The sequence below is a fragment of the Platalea leucorodia genome (assembly GCF_965183815.1).
Source record: "Platalea leucorodia genome assembly, chromosome: 2".
NCBI classification, from domain to species: Eukaryota; Metazoa; Chordata; class Aves; order Pelecaniformes; family Threskiornithidae; genus Platalea; species Platalea leucorodia.
In genome coordinates this window covers 7,842,906-7,868,596 of record NC_138824.1, presented here as the reverse complement: position 1 = coordinate 7,868,596, position 25,691 = coordinate 7,842,906, and the positions used below count along the sequence as shown (strand labels likewise).

Here is a 25,691-nt window from a genome sequence, read left to right as displayed (position 1 = left end):
TCCTTGATTTTCAGCCACTCCTCTGGCCCACTCTCCTTCCCATTGCACACAGCTGGTGTAACTGCATTTACCCCCAACACCAAGAGCTGCAGACAGTGGCCTAGGGCCACCACAGCACCACAGCTGAGCCTCTGCTGCAGGGCACTCATTGAGTTGGGTGTGCAGGGAGTACGTAGCATAATTTCCATCTGTAGCTGTTCAGTGGCAACTGCAATATACAGCACTCACCACTGTCCCAGAACACCACTTTTGATGTATTTGTAGAGCTATGCGTTGCTTCTGTAATGAAACATATTTATTGCACACAAAGCTCATTAGGTTTCTGTGCAAGTAACAACACAAGTATCTGCATCAAAATCCCTTTTCAGTTTAAGCAAATGTTGAAAGACATTGGCAAGGACTTAAAAAATGGGTCCAGTTTTAAGAAACTTTGAATGGCAAAACTTTGATAGAAATCAAGGAATATCTCAGAAGTTTTAGGTAAACTCATATAGGCACAATAGGAAGAATCATATAAAATTTGCAGTCCAAAAATACCAAATTGCACATCATACATGTATTTACCAGATGCATTGTTGGAAGAAAAAAAAAAACCCTAAATGAGTATGGAGGTTTTCTAGTATGGAAATTGCTCATATTGTCTAAAGAAAAAGCTCCTCCAATTTATAGTCTGTGAATACAGCATAAATTCTGAAATACTGTAAACTAGTAAATTGTTCGCAACGATGCTAACAGCCAGTAAGAGACCCTGAATTTCAGAAAGTGTTAAGACCAGAATTTTTAGATGAACTCATTTATTATTGTCGATAGAACTGGATGAACTGGATTATTTTTGTTGAAATTCAATTTTGTAGAAGGTATGTAGTCAATAGGAGGATAAGAAAACAAATGGTTAAAGAGACACTAGGAAATCTGGAAAGACCTCACATTTTCATGTACTTTTCCACCACAGTCCACAGAAGTTCATTTAAAGTTATCAATACCACTTATAAGACTGTTGAGAGTTCCCTTCAGGAATCAGAGACCTAATTCTAATTCAGGATTCAAAAAAAGGAAGTATAAAATGATTTTAACACAGAACTCTGCCAGAGCAATCTTGTCATTAACAAAATGGTTACACTGATCTTGCAATAGTGCATTTAGTGCCTAGGACAGCTTAGCTTTGCTGTCTTTTCTCAAGGGAGGGTTAACTTTCTTTGCACTGAAGATGACACTTGAAAAATAACTCATAGGACTTTTATGCTGCATCTACTTCTTTTTTAAAGAGTAGGGAAATCATAGATAAATAAGCCTAATAACAGAGCTCAAATAACTGCAAGCCATTAAACTAATTTGCAAAGTTTCTACCCATCTCCATCCAAAGAAAAACAAGCACATGAAATTCTTTTCATGGTAGAGTCATTGCAATGAATTTTACTCATTCAAGATAAAGCGTATGGATAATAACAATTAATTAAAGTGATTTAAAACTGCAATGAAAAACTGTCTGATGCCAAACCATACCATGCCATTAAGCAACATTTCTATATCCCATGAGATTCTGTATCATTATATTTGCACAATAAAAACATTCCTACAGAAATTTAAGTTTTAATATTGTTTCTGCATAAGACCAAGTTCGTTTCCTCTGTACTTACTAACTCTCCTGTGTTCATTGCAATGAATTACACTAACTGTCAAGGTGAAACAGCCAGAAAAGGAGTGTATTCAGCTTCCATAGAAGGGGTTTATTCAAAACAAAAAGAATGATCACAAAAGAAAGAACATTAAATTATGATTACGATCTAAAATCTATCAGAACAGCACGCTTTACATTGCAATTACTCCTGATACAATGTTTACTGCACCTGTGTGATACCTTCTGATAATGTTATCCCTTCTATTTGGATATACATTATCTCTGTTCAAGCTGGGAATATGGGTTGGATATCTACCTTTTTTAACAGCCCAGAGGTGAGAATGTAATCTTACATAAGCTGCTATTTAGCCTCACTTTGTCGTTCAAATCAGCCCAGCATGCATGTGTGCATGTGCAGTTATACCAAACACAAAACCAAAAATCCTAGAGAAATACACACAGAGAAAAGCAAAAGTAGAAATAACGTAATGCACATAAACAAATGACATCCCAACAGAATACATACAAACAGCAGTGAATGGTAATTTGAAAATGCAGAAGTATAAAGAATGTATTGTCAAAATGAAAGATGAATAGTGAAGAAATTCAACAGCTTAAGCTCTTCTGTTTCTATTCTAATCTATAAGAACCATGATTCTTGGATTTTTTTAATTTGATAGAAGTTGGAGTTACTCAGCATTTCATGGGAAACATTCAGCATTTTACACTATGAGGTCTAAGAAAGAAGTATACACTAGAACTAGATACAAAAAAAAATTTAAAAATCTGTTAAATTTTCTCATTCTGGGGTTACTCACAGTGCGAGTGTCAAGCATAAGCATCTCCTGTAGTAAATCACTGTAATATTGTCCAAGCACATTAGTAATTAATTTTGCCTGTCTTTGATTATAGGCTATAGATTGGATTAGATGAATGATGGGGTAGACAGATTATTTATATGTTCCATTATGTCAATCCTTACATCCCTAAATCGACATATAAACCACCATTTATTTATAGATGCTTGTTAAATTCAATCTTTGAAGAGAAATTTAGCTATTTAAGAAAGAACTGTGAAAGCAATTTATGAAGAATTTAACCCTAAGCCTGTGATAGTCATTAAGGTGAATTGTTTAGTTACAAACTTAATAGATAAATCATTGGAAACTAGTTTTAAAAGATTTGCAAAATTAGCAAGCACACATACATGACTGAGCTGATAAACAGTCAATTTGTGATCCTTCTGGGAACTGATTTAATGTCATTAGGATAAATAGTGTAAGTTCTGGACAACAGTCTAAGTTTCCTTCACTAAACTTTTCAAATATTTCTTGTAGGTTAGGGACCATTTCTTATAATTACAATCTTCTCATCGATCAGCCAGCAAACCCAAGGTTCTTGGGTTATTTCAAGGTTACTTTAGTGCGAAGAGTGAAGATACTGCCATGTTTCTTCTGCTTTCAGCTTCCATTTATTAGATAAAGAGCTTTATTGAGAACTAAATCTCTCTTTGCTGCTTCCAACTAATTATTTCTCTCTGCAAGTATCTTTCTACCTTGGTTCCCAAATATTTTGGCCGGAACCAATTGCACTGGGTACATTAAGAGACACCCCTGCCTCTGCTATCTAAGAGAAAGCATACGGATAACAGACAGACAGAGAAGCACAAGGAAGCATGAAGCAATCAGTAAAAATGGTCATGGTTGGGTTTATACCAGCAACTCATCCAGTCTTAACTAGGATTAAAAAACGAATTCCATTGTCATGTAGTACTGTAAAAAGAAACAGACACACAAGGAAGCTATTTTTGGATATGGGCATCTTGTGTCCATATTTATCCTGTGCACATGAACTGAGCTAGCATTGCAGCTTTTTGCTTCAGTTCTTCATGGGTTATTTTTGAGGACAAAGCAGTTCTGCTGTAAACCTATGAATATCCCGCAATCAATGAAATGCTTCACATATGAAATATGGATTACTCAGGTGATATAAAAAAAACGACGGAGGATAAGCCCATGCATTGGATGGTCATCCACATTTTCAAATCTTGCATTTGCAAGATTGGCAGGAAATTCCATAGCAATAGGCTCTTGTGTTTAGAATTCCTTTGATACACTATTTTATTCCAAGTTATGCCTCTCTTCTAACTTATCGGGAATGTCTACTATTATAGAAAATATCTGTTTAAATAATTGTATTTTTAACAAGTGGAATTCTCCAAATGTGGTTGGGTAAACATACATCAAGAAACCCAAAGAAGATTCTTTCACTCATCAGTTACTTCTGGATATAAAATGCTCATTTTTGTACCCAAGTTAAATCGAACAGTTTGATTGCTCTTTTTATTCCTGGCCCAAAGATAGGCCTGGAGACATTCTAAACCTTTGAGGCATCTAAATTCATTTAAATGTGCATCTTCTTATTAAACCTATGATACCTACTGTAGCTGCAGAATCCTTTTATATACCAATCAGACATTGCTACACATCAGTCTCAAACACCAACTCTTCCCTTTCAATGTGAATGCAGAACGTATAAATTAGTGTTGGAAAAGATTAATGATTTCAATTTATGTATTCCACAGATGGCTATCCAGACCATTAAATAGTCTTGCAGTAAGAGTTACACTATGCACACCTCTGACTGAGATCAGAGGTAAAACAGCCAGCATTTTACAGAAGAATATATAATATAATTTTTTCTTACATCACAGCTCATCTTGTTCTCTACTTAGTGACTGGTTTCATCCTTGAGGGATGAAATGCTACTACCGTTTAAAAAATTTTATTAGGACCTCTTTTAATTCACTTTGCTTTTTCTTGTTAGAAATATAAAGTCCCTTTACAATACTACCAAATTCCTGCATATTGGTTAATCAACCTGTGAATCAAAATTCCCAAATCAAATGGCTGCTTCTACTTTTTTCCAGCAATTTATTTTACAAGTCAACTGAAGCTATCTCAAATCTTCAAAAAGATAATTACATTGATTTAAATTCACATGTATGCTACTAAAATTTGAATTTGCACAACATCATATTCTTGATTTGTGTGCTTTGTTTGTTGTTCCTTTTGGCAAGTGAGTTTGAAACTTCCCAGCCTCACTGTGGATTTCCTTTAAGACCTTAGTAAAGCTATTTACTCTCTGTTTGCTGGGTTCCTGTCTCTAAAAAACCAAAGATAAATGAGATGTCCATACTGTTACAGTGATGGGAGAAATATTGATATAGTTAGGTAGACAAGACTAAAATTAATTTGTGCTGTTCACCATTTCTGTGGGCAAGCTGAAGAAAATCTGTCATTTCCGAAGTTGCATCAATGCTGCATTTCTGTTAGTTGACACTAATTAAGCTGATTTTTTCCATTTTAAAGTGGTAAGGCAAGAATAGCAGAACTGGAAAATTTAAACATGAAAACATGAAAGGTTGACTTGGACAAAATTATATAAATCTGATGTGAAAAAAATACAGCATATTCTATCCTACTGAAGAGCTAATTTACATTAACTTTTATAAAAATCCTCTCATCATAGTGGCAATTACTAAGAATGAGGATTTCATACGGCAGCATTGTGTTTTAAGGTTTATTCCTCAGCAATGGTCCATGCTGCTTGATTTATTTAAGTCAACAGCAAATAGATTTACCATTAAGAATTTATTTTCCATGTGATGCTATTCTTTATGAAGGACACCCAGTAGTACATTCAAATAAATTGTGACTTTTTGAGAAACAAACTTTGAGATGCTGCAAAGGATGGTGTCATGTGATTTGGGAGTTAGCCTTGACATGAAAGTATGAACCTGCTATAGTATTATGTTGCCATGCTTACTCTTGGATTATCCAAGCTACAACAAAGGCAATGTAATTGTCCTTCTGACTTCACTGAGATATGATTTTGGTTTTGGTATTGTACTGATCTTCCTTTGTGGACACCTACTGCTTAATCCCACTTTTGTCAAAACAGAAAACTCTAACCTACTTGTCATTAACTCAAAGCGCTATGGTATTGTACAAGATTTTATCAGAAAAAATAAGAAAGGCAAGGACATGAAATAGGCTGAACATGATCTCAGTGGTCTGATCATTGCCAGTATGGTTTGGATCTTGAATTTTTGATTCCAAAGCACAACCTTCCAGTACCCTAGCTGAAAGACCCAGTTCTGTAGTCCATGGCAAACCAATGCAAATGCTAATTGTTGAGTGACGACTACAAGAGGTACCTGGGAAACCAGGCAAAATCCATTAGGAAAAATATACTAAAATTTCCATCAGGAGTCAATTTTCCTCTTTGCATACTTTGCTTTCTAATTGCTGTGCACATACCAACCAGGAGAAGTTTCCATCATTTGAGCCTCAAGATTCTAGACAGCACCTGTGATTTCAGTGACACTCATGAATTCACTGCCTACTTTAGATGTCTTCATAAAACAAGACTTCTTGTACACTTTCACTGAAGTAGTATAATATATAAAATGGTTGCAAAGGCTTGATATGAAAAATTAACAACCTTCACTCACACTGCTGCATCTGAAATATTAAAAGCAAATTCTCTTCTGCATGGTGCAATGACAGTACTACATGAGTTTGTATCCTAACCAAACCTGTATGACTTCTGCTTCCAACCAAGTCTGTATAGTCACACTCTTGCCACAGATACTACGAGTCCTCCTACCTGCAACTCTTAGTCACTGTACCTTGAATAGGCTAAGAGTTCTGATTACAGCTTATGCAATCTTCATCAGATCAGCAACTGAACTGCCTACACATATTGCTGATTATACCCAAGCCAATTATTAGTCAATGTGGGCATTTATTGGAAGCAGGTTAGACTGCTTCATCAGCTAACCTAACTTGTCTAGAACCAGCTCAGGAGTATCTGAATGGTCTTGCATTGGGTTGCGCAGATGCACCCTACCACCAGTGAGTAGTAGCAAGTGACAGTTGGTTTCCGTACTGTGAACTCCCCCCATGTGGGCTTCAGCGCATTTCAGGTGTGTATGCTGATACGCTTTCTCTTTACACGGTATAATACATTATGATGGTTTCAGGCTGCTTTTTAGGAAAGCTTGTCTTACGGATACAGTCATTGCTATTCAGAATTCAGATTTGTTAGAAATCAGTGTAATCAAATCAAAAGCAATTTGTGATGTGCAAGACGATATACACAAGTGTACTCTCACATTGTATATTCTTTTCCCTGCTCCCCACTTCATCAGTGTAGTGATTTCAACAGCACAAAAGCAAGAACTATAATGATCCTCAAAAGACAGAGGAAGCAACTCCAATTATCTGTGGAATAATTCATTTTCTGCATGCAGTATGGAAATATTCTGGAAAAAGGAATTGTCAATGCATCTCCCTGGGGACTGTAATGTTTCTGTTCCAGTATTTCCTTAACAATATTGAAAATTTTATTTTGAAAGTCAAACTAAATCTTCCTCTCCTTCCCTTTGTCAGCTAAAAAAATGTATTTTAATACCTTGTCACTTCCATTGACCTTGCTTTTTATGCAGTAACAGTAGTGGGTTTATGCACTATAAGCATTATTTTAAAAAAATCAGATAAGCTAGCTGCTTCTACTGCTATACTTTAAAAATGAAATAACAACCTTTTAAAGAATAAATTGTTTAAGATCCCAAAACATTAACAAATTCTATATGCAAATTTACAATGACAACTTAGCTAAATTTAGGTTCAACCCAAAAAGGTCAGTTGCATAACTAGACTTTCACAAAATTCAGGGATGTTTAGAGCTTCTAACCCTTTCTGCACACCTAATGTGTGGTTTTTTTCTTTTCTTTCCTTTCTTAGCGAAACCAAAAAAACTTTTCCCAGTGACTTCATGTTGCTACAGCAGCATATTATGACTATGGCTTACGATGAACTATGTCAATTTGTCTTACTACAAACATTTATAGCTATATTTACATGAAAATTAATTTAAATCAGTAAGAAAAAAACTTATGCAGTTCTCTCCACACCAAAATGAAAGCTTAACGTAAAATAAGGATGGTATTTATTGAAAGCCCAGATGGTATTTAAAAATGTCTCACTAGGTGTAACACATGTACTCAAATGTACTATGTAGGTAGAGGGGAGTTTAGTTTCCTACAATTTTCCCCATTTTCATAAACCCCTTTGTAGTATTTGTGTTGCCAGACTGAATCAGGGAGCAACGTAAAGCAACAGCCCCAAAGTTCTTTCGAGTCCAACTCAAATTTAGATAAGCATCTTAAAGTTCTGAAGGTTATGGCTATCATTACGTATATCACACTGAAGTCTCTGGAAACAGATGGTTCCAATTATATAGTCAATATTTTCAAAGAGCAACAAATGCTTTTTTGAAATAGGAAATATGATGAGTACTGATCAATAAATATTTCTGCATTAACATGAGAAATATATAACCATATATGCCCTTTTAAAAACAAAGAAATGGCAGAAGAATCTGTTCCCACTGTTTTAGCCTTTGGCTACTGAAATCAATTTTCCCTTTACCAGGGGAAATAGTTATTATCCTCATAGACCCCATAAAGGTACAGGTATGTTCTGATAGTGGGGAAAAAAATCTGAAATGGAAAACAAAAATATGTAGAAATTTTAGAGTAGACCCAGGGGATGGATCCCATCATGTCAGGAGTTATTTTTAATCTTAGTATTTCTGTGTGGCTGACTATTCCATTAATCAGTATTTTATACTTTTTGGACAGGAAAAGTAAAGGCTGTGAAATCAGTGACTACAAAAGATGAGGATTGAGTTTAAACAGCTCATTCAGTCTTGCAACACCTTCCACAAATGCCCTCAAATGGGCTTGCAGTTTCTTTGGCTTAGCACAGACTCCACAAACAGTGCTACCCCCTGATTTCTATATCACAAGCATATTTTTAGAATCATAGAATCATAGAATTGTTTGGGTTGGAAGGGACCTTTAAAGGTCATCTAGTCCATCCCCCCTGCAATGAGCAGGGACATCTACAACTAGATTAGGTTGCTCAGAGCCCCGTCCAGCCTGACTTTGAATGTTTCCAGGGATGGAGTATCAACCACCTCTCTGGGCAACCTGTGCCAGGGTTTCACCACTCTCATTGTAAAAAATGTCTTCCTTATATCTAGTCTGAATCTACCCTCTTTTAGTTTAAAACCATTACCCCTTGTCCTATCACTACAGGTCCTACTAAAAAGTCTGTTGCCATCTTTCTTATAAGCCCCCTTTAAGTACTGAAAGGCCGCAGTAGGGTCTCCCCGGAGCCTTCTCTTCTCCAGGCTGAACAACCCCAGCTCTCTCAGCCTGTCTTCATAGCAGAGGTGCTCCATCCCTCTGATCACTTTTGTGGCCTCCTCTGGCCCCGCTCCAACAGGTCCATGTCCTTCCCGTGCTGAGGACCCCAGAGCTGGACACAGGGCTCCAGGGGGGGTCTCACCAGAGCAGAGCAGAGGGGCAGAATCCCCTCCCTCGCCCTGCTGCCCACGCTGCTTGTGATGCAGCCCAGGATACGGTTGGCTTTCTGGGCTGCAAGTGCACGTTGCCAGCTCATGTCCAGCTTTTCATCCACCAGTACCCCCAAGTCCTTCTCTGCATGACTGCTCTAATTTTCAGACATATCCTGTTCAAAGTCAGATCTTACTTGACTTGGCAAAACTAACAGAAATGGATATATTTGCAAGTATCTACATATAGGGCTTATGTCAACAATAATAAATGGTGATAATTAGATACAAAATAACCTAGGGGCTGGAGTCAGCATTACATTACTCCAGTGGGATAACTGTAGTGTAAAACAAGACTAGCATAGGGCTGAGGGAAGGTTCATTATTACTGTTATAATTCTCTCGCATTTCCATGACAAATTACACTGCTATTATTGGAGGTCCAACCTGCTTTCCATGATGCCTCCTATCACTCCACTTGGTAATAATGATCACTCTTTTTTATACAGTGCAGAAAATCATGCATATGTGCACCTGCTGGAAATATCTTTTAACTCCAAGGGCTGCTGGTGGTGTCTGTGGATGTGTCATGTATTTCACAATTGGACAAAATAGAAGGAAAGTCTTAATTTGCCAAGGTCATACAAGCTGTCAGTGGTACAGGCAAATTTTTCAGCTCCCAGCTCTTTGCTCTAACCAGTAAGCTTTCTGCTCTTTTGTGTGCAGCTACAACCCTGGAAAATATTCTTCCCCCAACAGGTAGGTTACCTTCCCCCATAGGTAGCCACAGGGTAGCTTTATTTACCCTGTCTCCACGGTAATATTTCATTTCTAAGCTCAGAGAACTCTCTCTTGGGGTAAAAAGAGTAATTTGTTCTCCAGGTTAAATCTATTCTTGGTTTTTCTGATGAGACGAGAGTCTAGCAATTACTGTGACAGATGGAGTGATGATTTTTATGATGTGGAAACCTGTCCACAGGAATGAAACTGAAATCTCCAAACCCACTTCTCATATCGGCCTTTAGACAGTTGTCAGGTAATAATTGTCATTAACTTTCATCACTGTGGACAAGATTTGAATTAGTGAATGGCTCCATTAGCTTGTTACTGTAGCACTCCTACGCAGACTGACACTTTCTGTCAATTTTTTTGTCATTTATTCTGAATACACTTGAACCAGTCATGGAACCATTATTAAAAATGTGGGTTTAAATTTTTCCCAACACTCAGAAGCATTTGAACATTGTGTTTGGAGTTTTAGTGCTCTGTCAGTTTGGAAGAACTGCTTCAAGGGGATTTTCAGAGACCAGAACAAGGTGTTTGAGAGGGTGCTTACATATACTGAAAATGAACAGTAATGTGTCTCACAGAAATGACCATTTCAAACAGCACAGTTATGGTGCGGACTTAGTTATGAACTGGTTGTTTGGATTTTCATGAGATAACCTGAAGCATCACTCCTCAGGCAGGAACTAGTTAAAAGTGGCCTGATACCTTTCTAGTCTCCTGGTTCTGGTCTTCACCATTAATCCAAAAAAGACATAGATAGGAACTGGTATTCGATACATCAGGAGTGTTTCCCGTGTCTTACTTAGAGATTGAATTCCAGAGCTTGCTTGTAGGTGTGGGAAGGAAAGAAACATCTTTCCTTTGCTCCCAAATGTCTCTCTGTAGCTCAGTTTGTAATCATAACAGCAGGAAAATTTTAATAGTAGTGATTTACAAATGTGCTCTAACTGAGAATTGATATTTTTTTCTTCTCTAAAGACATAGTAAAGAAAATACTGCTACTTAACTAAACTGAGCTAATATTTCTGTCCATTTTATGAGCTAAGAATATACAGTTTAGTTTCCATGGGTGCAGAATATGAACAGAAGAGGGTCTGTAGTACAATAAAGCACAGTACCTCTGAAAATCAAACCATATATTCCTAAAATATGAAACATTTCCCAAATAATGGAACAGAAACAAACACCTTAATGTTTCCCTTTTAAAAATTTTCTTCTATTCTGTTTAATAATATTAGTTAACCTTCTCAATATAACTGAGCAAGAAGATTATTTTACTGATAGGTAAAGCAATGCAATTAGAATTAAGTGATTTGTTCACCTAAAGAGAATTAGCAGCACAGCTGGAAATAAAGCCCAGCAGCTCTAACCTGGAGCATCCCATCTTAACCTGAAAGGCTTCTGTAACTTTACGTAATTAAACACTTGAGCTGTAGAGATTTTATGCCTTTACAGGTTAAGATTCTCCTGCAATCATCTCTCTGAGTTTTCAAAAGGTGCATCTTTCTAATCAATTTAATTAATAGTGTCCAAAATAGAAAACTCCTCATTAAAAAAAGGAAAGCGTGTAAGAGTCTACAGGAATGGTTGTGCTTATTAGGGTCAGAGATTCAACCACGCAAAATAACATGAGAGCTGAGGCTGAAAAGCAGCATCATTTTTCTTTAATTAAATACAACAGTTATGTGACTGGATCATTTACTTAAAGACAATACCTGAGCCGGGATTAAAAAGAAATTATATGAAACCATTCCAGTTAAGACTTTTTAATTTGTTAATTGAAAGTGATAAGGAAAATCCACAATTAATTTGTATGATTTCCAAAAGATCCTGAATAATTTAAAGGTCTCAGGAGTCTGATTCAGGGACAATCTACATTGAGATGTTGCATTCGACTTGTAGACAGTTAATCAACACAGTTTATGCTGATTTTGTTTTGCTTTATAATATATAGCTACAAAATATTGCAGTTCTGGAGCTGCTTTCAGAAGCAGCACAATCCAGTCAAGAGTAATGGGTATGTAGTTTTATGCATCTGGGCTGCATCTTGTCAACCACTGCAATGAGTGTTCCTGCATGTGAGTCAAGATCTCTAAGCTTATTTCTAGAAAGATCTAGGTGCCAGAGTTAAGGAAGTACTTACATTTCTAAAGATGTTATTTAGGGAGTGAAGGCCATAGCACTTACATACTTAATTCTCACTGAAATCAGCAATAACAAGATGCTTCAATTCCCATCAGTATGAACATCAGTACCCAAGCCAGCCTCTGTGATGACCAGTTTAATCTCTTAAATTGCTTACGGGTTGCTACATGCTCTGTGCCTCTGAATGCCTAAATTTGTGTACACATATGCCTTGAAGTCACTTCTCAAAACAAAAAGTCACAGTGTTCATTTTTTAAAATGCCACCTTATGGTTTAAGGGAGCTACTTTATCAAGAGTTATTTTAACCAGGTATTTTTTATTTTCTAAAGATGTTTTTTTCTTCATGACTATAGGATTAATTTCTTTCTATTGACACAGAATAAGTTGAACCTGTTCACAAATCCACAGAAAGAATTGTGCACTTATTCCCTTCCACTGTCTTTAAGCAGTGCTATTTAGTAGGGCTAGTTCACAGCTTGCTGTCCGTGGTTGGATTGTGTAAAACACAGATCAGTCCAGAAGCTGACTCCACAGTGTTACAACAGGAAAAAGTACAAATCTGCTCCAATTCTGATTTTAAATATTTAAGTATTTAAACCCATTTGCCCCAAACAGTCTAATTTCCAATTTTGTAATTATTATTTGAAGTTTTCACATAAAATAAGTAAAATGCAACTAAAGAGTAAAAGTTCATTTTAGGTTCAAGAAAGGTGGTTGCATTTATGTGGGGCAAGTTGAAGACTCAACTTCATAATATCCATGCTTTTTACTGCTTGTTTGATAGGTCCCATTTTCAGGTTGCCAGGCATTTCAAAAAACTCAAAATAGGGCTAGATGTGTTTTGGGAGATATAATTCCTGTATTAAACACATGGGATTGAAAAGGGAATGATGAGAACAATGCGAATTTCAATAAAGATGACAAGCCTCCCTGAAAGGCAGCCACACACAAGTACAGTTATATGCATCATTTTGACAATAAGCTTGCTCCCAGTGGGTTATTGTGAAGAAAAAGGCTGCACAGATAGTAACAAATGAGAAAGGACACTACAGCATTGAGTACCAGAGAGGCCCACCATTCACAGCTTTTTCAAGTGCAGTCACCTTAACCTCCTGCTAGGATCAGTGAAAAGCGATCAGCACCTTCTCAGCTGTCCCTTCATGGCCTACGGAGGGATCCCAGCGATCCCTAAAATTAAGTGAGGTGACCACAAGCAGTAGCACTTAGTGTTGCAGGCATACACTGGTCTGACTGCAGAGACTACTGGAGTGTGGTGACCCTTGTGTGCTTACGTGGAGGCACATGTTGGAAGTAGCATCACACATCATTAAGATTCTGGACATTATAGTCTCCTTACCCATAAGTCCTGCATACATTTCAGCACATTTTTATTTGTGTAGCTCTTTAGAGTTACACAGTGCTCAGTTACCCTTGAATACCTATGTAAATGGCATGCAGTTTTCTGCAAAAGACTCTGCTCTAGAGTCCTGTACCAATATTATCTTCTCTCCCTAATCCCCATCGATGAGAAAGTGGTGGTGGTCCCAAGAACTGATGTCATTAATCTAATTCATCAAATACCTTAAAATAATTTTTATGTTATTAAATAATAACACAAATTGCCATTAGTAATAGGATGCTATTGTCGTAGACAGAATTAGTTTTCAAAGAAGCTCTATGAGATCATTGTTAAACCTCTTTTAGGGACTGGGAAACAAAGCACAAAATCATTAACTAACTTGCCTAAGACTGAAGATCAGTGCCAGCTAGAACTGGGGCTGGCTTCAAGAAACTAATCTTGATTTAAAACCCAAGCCAAATACTTTCAATCCAGGCACCCAAGCACCATAAGGAGGATCTGCAAGTTTACAAAAGCTAGACTAAACATGAAAAAATTCTTCACTTATTGTTATTTTCTTGGGAGGAGTCATGTTCCCAAGCTTTTCTCTCATGACTACAAAGTCTGAAACCCTACCCTTAGTTCCTTCCCCTACATGTATTCAAAAATATTGATGCAATCACATGATCAAAGGCTTAAGAAAAAAGCAAATACCTATGGGAAAAAAAAAAATATCACACAAACCAACAATATCAGGGCTGCCCTTTAGCAAAAGCTATGCTGGCAACTAGAGTGCCAAAAAGATTTCAGTGAAGGCAGGGAGGATATTTCTGGGCAAAACTGAAGCATTTTTTAAGTGTGTCTATGTAGTGGTGAACGTAATGAAGTTCTCAGTGCAAAGACTGAGAACACAACATTTTGTGTTACACAATGCAGAAACAAAGTCTCGTGTTTGTAGAAAGAGTGTAACATCTACGAGTGGTGACTTCCTTTCGCTGCCAATAACCTTCTAATTGTACATGTAATTGTCAATAATGACAAAGGCCAGAACATGAATACTCTGCATATGTTCCCATGTGGTACTCTCAAAGGAAAACTTACTACTCCAAAATTCTCTCTCTACTCCTGCCTTCAATGGGACAGATTTTCAGCCGTTGCACATTGACATGCCCTGTTAATATCAATTCACATGAACTGGTAATTCAATCAAAAACCAAATTACTTTTATCCTAAAATGGGAGTATATTGTTCTAGACCTCCAAATCTCCCAGGAGCTAAGACAGGCCACCATAAAAGCAAGGGTTATAAACTTGAATTTATTATAGACAAACAAGGTTTTGGCCTACGAATTCTCTTTGCCAATTAAGTTAATGAGCCTTGACAAAACAATCATCTGAGGAGTAGCTGACAAATTATCTGGAGTAGCAATTTGAAAGGTGTTGGCTGGCTTACAAGCATATCAATTGGGAGAACATGGCATCATGTTCCTCTTCCTCTGGAAGAGTTATTTGTCAAACCAAATTTCTTGCAGTTCAGCAGCAGTTTCTCAATATTGGAGCACTGAGATACGACAATGACTGCAGTTACCAAAACAAGCAAATAATCCCTGTCCTTTCCTCCCCAAACCTGAGGCTGACAAATTCTGATGAAAAACTCTTTCTAGGAAGCCTGCAGGAAGACAGGGAGATATCTTTTTATATGTGAATGGAGACCATGGGAGCGTATAATACGGAGGAACAGGGCTTTGAGGAATTCAGGTGAGTAAAGGGAGAGCTTTCAAAATACCTGTTCAATATTTCGAAGATTTTTTTGTAGTGCTACTTCCAATAAGGATGGTGGTATCATGGCTGTGGGTTTAAAACAAGGTCTTTTTATGGATTAATTCTTCCAAATATTCAACACAATACAACCCTGATACACATCAACTTTGTGAAATTTAGGGCCGTGTACAATGAACACTTCTGCAAAAATAGCCACTTGGATTAGGGCTAAAATGGGATTAATACTTTTCTAAAATCTGTCCTCCAGCTGTGAATACTGAGTCCATTTGGAAATCGGATCATGGTATATGTTGTAAAGTTGTCACTTTCCTCACCAAAGGCATTTGGTGAAATATTATTTCAAATGTCTTCCTCCACAGTCAACTATTCAAAGAGTCCCGTGGAAAAGATGACAGTATTTGAGAACATCGAAAACTGCCATATTTTCCATTTGAATGTTATTTCACAGTGGGAAGGAAGTATAAATTATAGCAATCAGTTGCCTCTACCACAGCATGTAGCAGAGCATAGTGCAGCGCATTTAAGCATGAGTTGTGTCTTTTCTCATCTTTTGTGTTCTTTTTGCAGTTTTTGTTGGGACTGTTGAAATAAACAACCTGATTAAATATACAGGGACTAGAGCTTAATTTTACATCAAAGTAGAATGAAGAGAAATGAAATCTTGTTCTTAAAGAGCATTGTTAACTGACACTCAGTAGAACAAAACCCGGCTTTTTAAGTCCTCATGTCAGGTCATCAAATATCTGATGACCACATATTCAATTGATCACACAGTAAAGCAAAAGGATGTAGAGAGTTATACCTTCAGGTGGCAAAATGGCCTAGTTCTATGAGCTCTCCAGGGCTCCACTGATTACTGGCATCTGAGTATCTGGTCTGCAGGAAGCAGCCTTAACAGATTCATCCTTCTTCCCAACCCATCTCCATAGTCCTGACAGTTGTGTCTACAGAGATCGACCATTTAGCAATGAATTGCATCTCTCTATGGTTAGCAAGCTGTGGTCTAATCCTCAGTGGTCCCAATACACAACTCCATGGCTCCAAAATTGCCTAGAACCTGCTTGTTCAACTTTCTGGTTCACGTTGGTCCCTTGCTTTCTAAAGGGACTCTTTCAAAGAGTCCTTTCAACAGGACTCTTACTTTTAAAAGTAAGAGTCTTTTTATAGTGATCTCTTCTGTTCTCTGGCTCTAAACACAGAGAAGCACTGTGATGTGTACAGATAAATGACTCCTATATACACTGTACCTAAAGACCTGAAGTCACTTTACTACTTTTTGGCTAGTTGTTTCCTTTAAGATAGCATTTGCAGAGAAATTAAAGTATTGTGGATAGGTCTGTTAGTGCCTGGCACCCTTCTGTAGCTGTTTATACCTTTATAAAACATTGCCCTTATCAATGTTTTTCAACCAAACTTTCTCTGGCCTGAACAGCTTGACTAATCACTTTGCCCAGTGATTAAGCATCTTTTTACAAATTCTAGAAGCTACACAGTTTTCATCCCTGGAGGTATTTAAAAGACGGGTAGATGTGGTGCTTGAGGACATGGTTTAGTGGTGGACTTGACAGTGCTGCATTAATGGTTGGACTCGATGATCTTAAGGGTCTTTTCCAACCTTCATGATTCTATGATTCTATGATTCATTCTAATAAACTGACAGCTTCTGCATGGTGTTAGCACATCTGTTGCATTCTTCACTAGTATTTGCCTTATTGCTTGTTTAATTTAGCTTTCTATTTCATAGCACTGCAATGCCTTTCACAGCTGTTTTTCTAATCCCTGGGGTTTCTTTCCTGTTATTGTATCTTACATTAATTTACTATTTTACTTTCCACTTACACACTTCTGCTCTTCTCTTCCCACATTACTCTTTTCTTTGAAAAGTGTTTTCTATAGGCAATGTCTATGATCAAAGCTCCAAACACAATTATTTTTCTTCTACTCTAGAATATAAAAGATGATATTTTTTTTTTCGTGACAAAGGAAGCACTCAACATCATCTTGAAAACTTGTACCTAACTCTTCCTCTATCTCCCAAGTGTTGTTTGCAAATAGTTTACTACTATCCTAGTAGACTATAGAGGAATAGCTGGGTTGTAGTAGCATACAGTTTTGGATAGTATGTTTTTCTTTATTAAATATTTCTCAGGAGGCAATCACTGACAAAATTTTACAGAAATGTCTTCCATTACTTCAGTTATGGAGGTGTTCATCATTTTAGGTTTTACTAACTGTCCTCTCAGTTTTTAGATGTATTCCTCTCAATTTTAGATGTATTCTCAACCATGACTTGCTGAGGGAGGTGATTATTTTTTGCTAAATTTCTTCTGAATGGCTTAGGCAGCCACCCTATAAACCCAAAGATGCTCAGTGAACAAAGTATGCACAACAGAAATAAAATGACTGAACCAAACCAAATTACAACAGCTTTCAGTGAAGTCTTAGTCACTTTCCACACTCACAGAGAAACAAATACTGAACTGAGCTGTAAAATGTGATACATATCATGTAACCTATTTTAGAGCACCATTCCAATGGATCAAAACATTGCCTGTGTTCATCACTGGATTTTGGATGACCAAAATTATATATCAAGGTAGCATATATCTTCCAGTGGTGCAGATGTGAAAGCATGGTTAAAAACAAGCACAAGCTGTAGAAAAAGATCTATGGTGAAGATGTAAAACTATGAGATAAATCCAGTGATGTTCATGCACTCTAACGAAGGAGGTGAGGAAGAAGCGCATGCAGTACCTGGTGATCTCAGAGTCAGGGAGCAGGCCTACGTGGTAGTGGGGATAGGGAGCTGTAAGAAGGAAGCTTTTGTCACACTCGACAGGGGAATAGTGCCTAGGAGAAGGTGGTTTATCACACAGTTTGTTCACAGTGCTGTAAACAGGTTCAGGAGGCCTGGTGATACAGAGACAAGAGTAAAAGATCAGGTGTGTATTAGTGGCTGAGAATACAGAGAAAACACAGCAATCATTTTAAAAGCATGCATAGCAAATCTGTCAAGACCTTTTCAGCAGGGCTTTTCTGACAAGTAAAGTGTGCTGTTAAAGGAAACATTAGACTTTGATAACACAGTACTACGGCATACAAGAAACTGCATATAAAGATATACACAATATAAGTGGGCCATAAAACTGGCTTATGGCAAGTGTGGTACTGAAAGGGAATACCTTCTTTCTGAAGTTCAGTGATAAATTTTCCCACACACTCTGCTTTCTTTTTTTATTTTAATCTAACGATATTACTTCTGCATAGTTTCTGTGATCTTAATTTGAGCATTGCATAGAAGAAAATATCATGTTATTACCTGAAAAGAGGTATTTTTTACCCATTAATTTAAGATAAAGATGAAGTACATATTACTTGTTAATACAACATACTCCTGCCCCGATGAGCTGGGGCTTTGCAAGTAGAGCTCTGGTCAAAGTGAGTCATATCCTATAATAACACTGATGGTAAAGAACTGTGTAAGCAATTCATTTCATTGGATGGCAATTCATTTCATTTCAAGAGTTCTTTGCTCTCCTTTCAGATTCAGCCTTCAAAATCTGATTATGCAGACCACATCTCAAACAGTTAACCTCGTTGACAAACCTACTGCATATGCACTTGCACTGCTGCTCCAAATTACAGACAGCAGCCTGCGAAGCTAGATACAAAGAATAAGATCCTAAAACTGAACTGACAGGTCACCTAGCATTTCTCTCCTGCTGCCTAGAGGCCACCCGCTTGGGAGAGGCAATACTTACCAAACACCTCCCAGGGAGCTGCTGGGGAGAGGGGAGAAGGGGATGCAGCCTTTAGTACCAACCAGCCAGGGATCCACAGGAGACAACCAGCAAACAGTTTTCAAAAACATGCACCACATAAAGTACATTTCCTGTCATGCAACTTCTCCAACTACTGCGTTGGCCCCAGCAGATACCTCTGGGCCTACTGGCAGAGTGAAACTTGACTCACAATTTCCTGAAGTTTCTGTGCTAAAGAGTGCCAAGATGCAATTGCTGTCATATCTTTGTTTCTGCCAGAAGATCCAGGGTATGCCACTGTCTTTAATCACAGCAATACAGTATTAGCTAGATGAAAATCTTATTTCAGAAGCCTGAAAATATCAAGAGGCCAAGCAGTTAATGAACTCTTTTTGTTCTTCTGGCTGCACTGTGCCTCTCATGGGTGTGGTTTTTGCTGTGACTTTCACAGGTACCAGAATTTATTACGGTCGTGGATGCACTGGCAGATGCAGAGAACATATTTTGCTTTGTTGTTAGCTTCTGGTTTTGTCCTTTGGGGGAAAAGGAGTAGCTGCTTTACGTAAAAATTGGTCTCGCTCGATGCTAATAACATTATTCATAGCAATCTGACATAGCATTTGAGAACTCTCTGTGCCTGACTTTCCCAGGGAAAACTTTACAGTTAAAAAAATGGCAATTTAAGATTATCAAATATCAAAATAGCAAAGCTGTCACTCATTTGGTTATAAAGCATTCCGTCAAGCATTTAGTAAAAACCCTTTAAAAATGTTTAAGGTAGCAATTCTTTTTTATCAGCATATTTCACACTTGTTTCAGAGGGTTAGATTTAATAATTTATTTACTAAATCAATTGCTGCTTTCAATACAAAAAATCCAGAGAAAAAACCACTTCTATTATTTTACTTTAGACCAATACTGCCTTTTATTCCCTCAGAAATCACTTTTGATTTTAGGCAGTATATTAAAGAACAAGTACAAATATCATATATAAGTGGTACCTACTATGAAAATTGAAGTGCAGGAAGTTGAATAAAAACTGTAGATGTCTCCAGGGCTTAGAACACTAACCAGTCCATAAACAACTTGCTAGCTTCCTATATATAAGTTACTTGTCTTCTCTGAGTGGTAGATGACACGACAGTGTTGCTACCCCTTGGATATTTTGTGAATGTTCAGACTACACTGAGTCATCAGTGAGTGACCATCCAGCCTTGTGCTGAGACACAAATCATGCCGCAGAGATTGACAGATACGAGGGACTGCTCTGTTAATTGATGGCTACAAACTGCTTCCAAAAGCAAAATGAAGGTAAACATTCAACATCTACCTAGATATTGAGAATTAGTCCTTCAAATACAAATACAGAGCCCTAACAAAATATCTTGCAAAGCCCAGGAAATTTTAAAACATTTAATATTCTTCACTCCTTTCAGTCTTGCTGGATGATAAGATAACAGCAAATTGGAACAAGTCACCGCATGGATGTATGAAGTCCTCTACTCATTGGTATCACATAAGCGATACCGTGACGTAGCTGACAACATACCCTCTGTAACTGAGCTGACAAGAGAGGTCTTAAGGTTAAGGAATCCAAACTCCTTATCCTTTTAAAGCTTGGACTCTTTACTTAGAATAGGATTCAGCTAATTCCACTTATGAGTGCACTTCTTGTAAGGCCTGTGAACTGGTCTGAGATCATCATAGCCACCTATTTACCATCAGGTGCTATTCTTCAAGGTCATTAAGATCATGGACTAAACTGATTCTTTAGATACCTTCATACTACTCGGATGCATATGCTAATACTGCCAGTTGCATAGCTGGGCCCTGGCTGCACATTTTATTGGCACAGAGAAGCAAGAACTTGAAAAATAAGCAGTACGTAACATCAAAGGTCCAGCTCAGATCAGTATAAACTTATTTTCTCTCTCAATTTGATTTAGTAAATATAAATTAAATAGTGTAAAAGTAATTGAAAGTTGGGGTAAAAAATGGAAAGGAAGAAAATGATTAAAACATACTGGGCAGATCACTGTCCTGGTCATACAAACGGGGCTTCATGTAGGCCAGTAATCCTTAAAAGTAATATGAGATACTTGCTGCAACAGACTGTCTTCAAATATCCTCCTCACTCTTCCCCTTCTCTATGGCAAACTAGTACTTAGCTACACTAGTACCTACCTACTTTGGAAGACAACAAAAAAAACCAAAACAGATAATTACAAAGACAACCCAGCTTTATTAAGTGATTCTTCTAATGCAGCATTTTCTCTTGACATTTATATTTCTCCTCACTGGAAGAAGAACTTCTGACTAATGGGATCAGCCCACCTGGTAAATCCTGTCTCGCGTATCTTCTCCAGTGCTATGACAGAGACAGGTTGTCTTCTCTCAAAGCATGGGATAAGGAGAATGCTATTTCAAAATAGTTTCTAATGTGCCATTCTGAAAAAACGCAGTCAAGCTCACCTTAACTTTTCTTTCAGAATAATTAAGAGCCAGACTGAACATAAACATTGTGGCCTTATTTTATGATGTGTTAATTCTTCAAATGAATTTAAAAACATGTAGCAGGTCATTTAGCATGCTGTAACAAAAGTGTAAAAGCTAGATATGTGTTATTTAAGGACTGATTCACTGTAGTTTATTTGCAATTGCATCACTTTCAGATACAGCAGGTATAGCTTCAGAGGTTCTGTCTTATTTAAAATAAATACTAAGCAATTTTTGTAATTTTTAACATGAGAAAGAACAATGTTATGAAATTTATTTTGTCCATTATCTTCATTTTTTTTAATACTTACGCAAAAAATCCCCTTAAAATGCCAAATGTGTGAATATTACTGTATACTTCTTTGTTAATTGTAATATCTATTTTAATGAGTAATTATCTAATATGGGTCTACTCTGAAAAATAACTGCTACTGTAACTTCTTATTCAGCAGATCTGCTCCCTTTCTGTCTTTAAACTGTTTATTTAGTGACACATATGTTGCAGTTCTCTGTCTTTATCAGTGAGCTAAAAACTGAGCTCTGGGATAAATGAGAGCAGCAACTGCTAGGTCTAGATGAACAGCAATAATTAGGTTAGCATGAGAATCAGGCATACGATAGTAGAGGCAAGGCAACAGAAAATGTAAGTAGCAGCATAGCTTGGCTTGAGCATGCCTCAGTAGATAGTTCAATCACAAGAGAGAATCAAGTCACTTAGTGCCACAAGGTAAGCTTTTAAATGGTAGTATGAATAGCAGGTAGTCATAGACTACTTTTCTAGCCCCCCCCCCCAAAAAAAAAAAAAAAATTGAAAGCTGGAATTGTTAATCAGCGTAGACCTAACTGCAATGAGGCACAATTTCCACAGAAAGGTATAACTAATTGGTGGAAAAGCTAACAGTAACAGTGGGAGGTAGAAGACTGATCCGACACTGGTTTTATTTATTTATTTTATAACAGATTGTGTAAAGAAAGCAAATCTTCCTAGTTGTTTGTAGTCCTCATTATTCCTTGTTTGGATCATCATTGTGTTATTGTTTCAGGCTGGCTTTATTGCATAACAGAAGTTCTAAGAAAACGGCATTATTAAAAGCATTCTCTCCGCAGCATCGTGCAGGGTCTTCAATTTAATTTTAAGTTTTTTTATTGCGGAATCCTGTTTGGTAGGGTTCAGTTGCCAACACATAGCACATTAAATGTTAACAGTTTAATTTTTTTGGATTTTAAAACCTTTTATGATATGGAAAGAAACCAGCTAAGCTCTCACAGCGTATTGAGTATGCAGGGCTATAGCCAGGAAACATTAAATTCAATCTGAGAGAAAATGAATGCCACAATTCTACAAGTTTCCAACATTTTTTTTGAGTATTGATTTTTAATTGTACCCAAGTTCAGTCAAGACAACTAATACATTAGTATTGCTAATATAATGTTGCTGGGAAGTGTGCAAAGAACTGCCTTTAAGAGTATATCGCTATTAAAACAAAAATCAATGGCAATTTAATACAAATGAACTCTTCCAATTCTAATAACCAGTGATTTATATATATATGTCTTTTGACTTCTTTTAGTTTCTTGTTGATATAACCTTCTAGGAGAACCACATACCTTATTGTTCAATAGGTTTATTTAGAATTGAAAGTTGATTTTATTTCATAAGTTGTGTCCTGGCAATTCAAATAAGACTCAGTCACTCTTATGACATGTTTATTTCAACTAAATGAAAGACAGAGAAGGGGTGTGAAGACCTGGAAGAAAATACCAGAAGTACATTACCTTAGTTCTTTCTTGAAATCCTATAATCAATGATTTCTCAGCTTGTCCATTATTAACTGCTATTTTCATGAGCCTTAAAGTTTTCTGTAACTGCAAAATAAGTGCTTAAGATCACAGCAATTTTTTAGCACAGTAATGAAGAGTCAGGATTGCCTTGTTCCTTTTAACAATACTATTTAAGCATTTTAATCAGGTTTTCAAATGAAATGGCCTGCAAGAAGGCATAAGTATAATTTAGAACTTTTAATATTCTACACCCAATTCTACACTCATTATTCTTAGCCATTAGGAATTAGGAAATGAAATGACTGCTTAATTTGAATAAAATCAGGAATGATTTTCTGTTGCAGTAATGGAAAAGACGGCTCTTTCACATAGGAATGGTAAGACTATTAGACCAACAGCCCTAGTCCCTTGAAGTGACTTTTTAGGAAACAGGGCCAGTACAGAATGGCCTTCCCTGCTCAGCTGCTGAAAATCAGCAGGTTAGGGACCATGTAGACCAGAAACTAAATCCAAGTAAATTGTGGTTAGTGGACCCATCCACCATGAATTCGAGCACTTATCCTCATCCTATTCGAACATTTTTACGTTCTTAGGCTTCACAACACCCTGTGGCAATGAGTCCCACAAACTAATCATGTGACATACCCAAAAACCTCTACTTTTTTGTATTTTAAGCCTATTACTTGGTTGCACATTGCTAACATATGGTAACATTTCAAAAACTTCTACTTTTCTGTATTTCAAACTTACTCGGTAATGTATTGTAAACTCCCTGTATCTGAGTTGTAGGAAAGTGCTAATAGTTGTTGCCTGATGCCTTCTCTATGTCACAGGTACTTTTGCAGTTCTCTGTTCTGTCTCTCCCTGACATCTTTTTTCTGTACAGGAATTACTGGTTATTTAGCTCCACCTGGAAACCATGCTACAGCCCTGCTTATCTCTGTCACCCTCTTCTGGGCCTTTATCCAGTTGCCTCCATGTAGTATTAAAGACCTGGATGCATCATAGATTCATACAGAAAAACATTGTGTTTTACACTCTTTTCCTTTCCTATCAGATCCTATTTCCATTTTTAATAACCTTTTTTACTGCTTTTGAGTACTGAGCTGACAATGTCACAGAACTAACCACAAGTGGTAACAGCTGCTTTAAGAGGCCATGTCCATGATACATGTAGTATGTACTTGGGGTTATCTTTTTCCTCTGTGCACTATTAAATGTTACTTACCGTTTCTGTGTGTACTATCACTGCCAATCCTGCTATCTCATTTCAAAAATCGCCACACAAGCACTAAAGCAGATTCTGAAATTTGATTCTTTTTTTAAAGTGTTAAGTAATAAGTAGCTTCCACTGACTGTATTAGAAATAGTCAAATCCTATTACTCGGGGATCTCTGACAGGCCCGATTAAATATGCGTGGATTACTCAAGACATAACAGTGTCTGGTGACTTGACAACAACTGAATTTTTACTTTAACATAAATTATTCTCCCAAGTTAAGACTTATTATTTAAAATAAATTTGGGGTAGCAAAATGAAATCTTATGATAGGCAAACAATTATTATGCATTTGTAAAGTTTAACAATTAGTTTAATAAAATTTGTGTATTAAATACATGAAATATAAAATAGTTGCTTTGTAATTTAGTAATTTCATGCTTCATTGAAAGGAATGAATAATAACATAGAGCTAAGAAATGCAACTGTGACTTTGTTTTCTAAAAAGCTGTTGACAGGTGTTCTACAAGTAGACATTTTTAGATGATAGTAGAAATAAATACTGTACCATTGTATTTCACCAAGGGTCCAATCTAAGGTTATACAGACAAACTTAATTTTGCCTTTTCTTAACTGAACATTTAATGTGCAACTTGAATAGTGTTCTTTTTAAATTTTTTTTTTAAATAATTCCTGAGATTGATCAAAGACTAAACCAAGAAAGAAATCCTATTACGGGATACCACACTGAATTCAACATAGTCATCAGCAGGGTCACCAACTTAAGAGCTAGAGCATGAGAACTCTACCTCGTGAGAGACAGGGAGTAACCAGTAGCAGCAGCAGGCTGTCATCCTCCAGATGAACAGGCAATGCAGATGAACTGTCAGGACAGACTGCCTGGTGGGATCACGTGCACATCGTGCAAACCCCAGAAACCTGGATTCCTCTCCATTTTTCTACAGAGAGATGGCCCTAGCCTGATCCTGCCAGCATCTTATCAGCAACTTCTCCTACCTGCTCTCTATCTCTTTTCCTTGCCCCAGTTGTCTTCTGTCCCAAACCTCTTGTCTCACTGTCTGAGGCAGCTGCTGGTTCAGCAGCCCTGAAATTCACTGCTGCTCTTCTCCAGGCTATTTTTCTCCACTGCTTCTTCATGCCTCTTCACCCATTTCTCACTTATGCTCTTCCTTGTCCTAAATTCCCCTTCCAAATCCAAGTTTTCTTACCCAATAAATACCAGTCTTCCCTTCTTGTGAGTTCCGTTCTCACACAACCAGTGACAAGTTCTCCCTCATTTTCACACCCAGTCTCACCATAACGCCTGCCAAA

The 25,691-nt window shown here is 37.1% G+C and overlaps 1 protein-coding gene across 6 annotated transcripts in view; it reads right to left on the bottom strand.

Annotated features, from left to right (window-relative positions):
* The window catches only part of DLG2 (discs large MAGUK scaffold protein 2), a gene marked incomplete at both ends in the record, with an annotated part of 1,048,402 nt that overhangs the window by 250,851 nt on the left and 771,860 nt on the right, over positions 1–25,691 (bottom strand). For all 6 annotated transcript variants that reach the window (XM_082337994.1, XM_082337996.1, XM_082337997.1 and 3 more), the window contains one exon: positions 17,856–18,011. In XM_082337994.1, the coding sequence (XP_082194120.1) occupies positions 17,856–18,011 (156 nt within the window). The remainder of the gene's footprint in view (positions 1–17,855; positions 18,012–25,691) is intronic.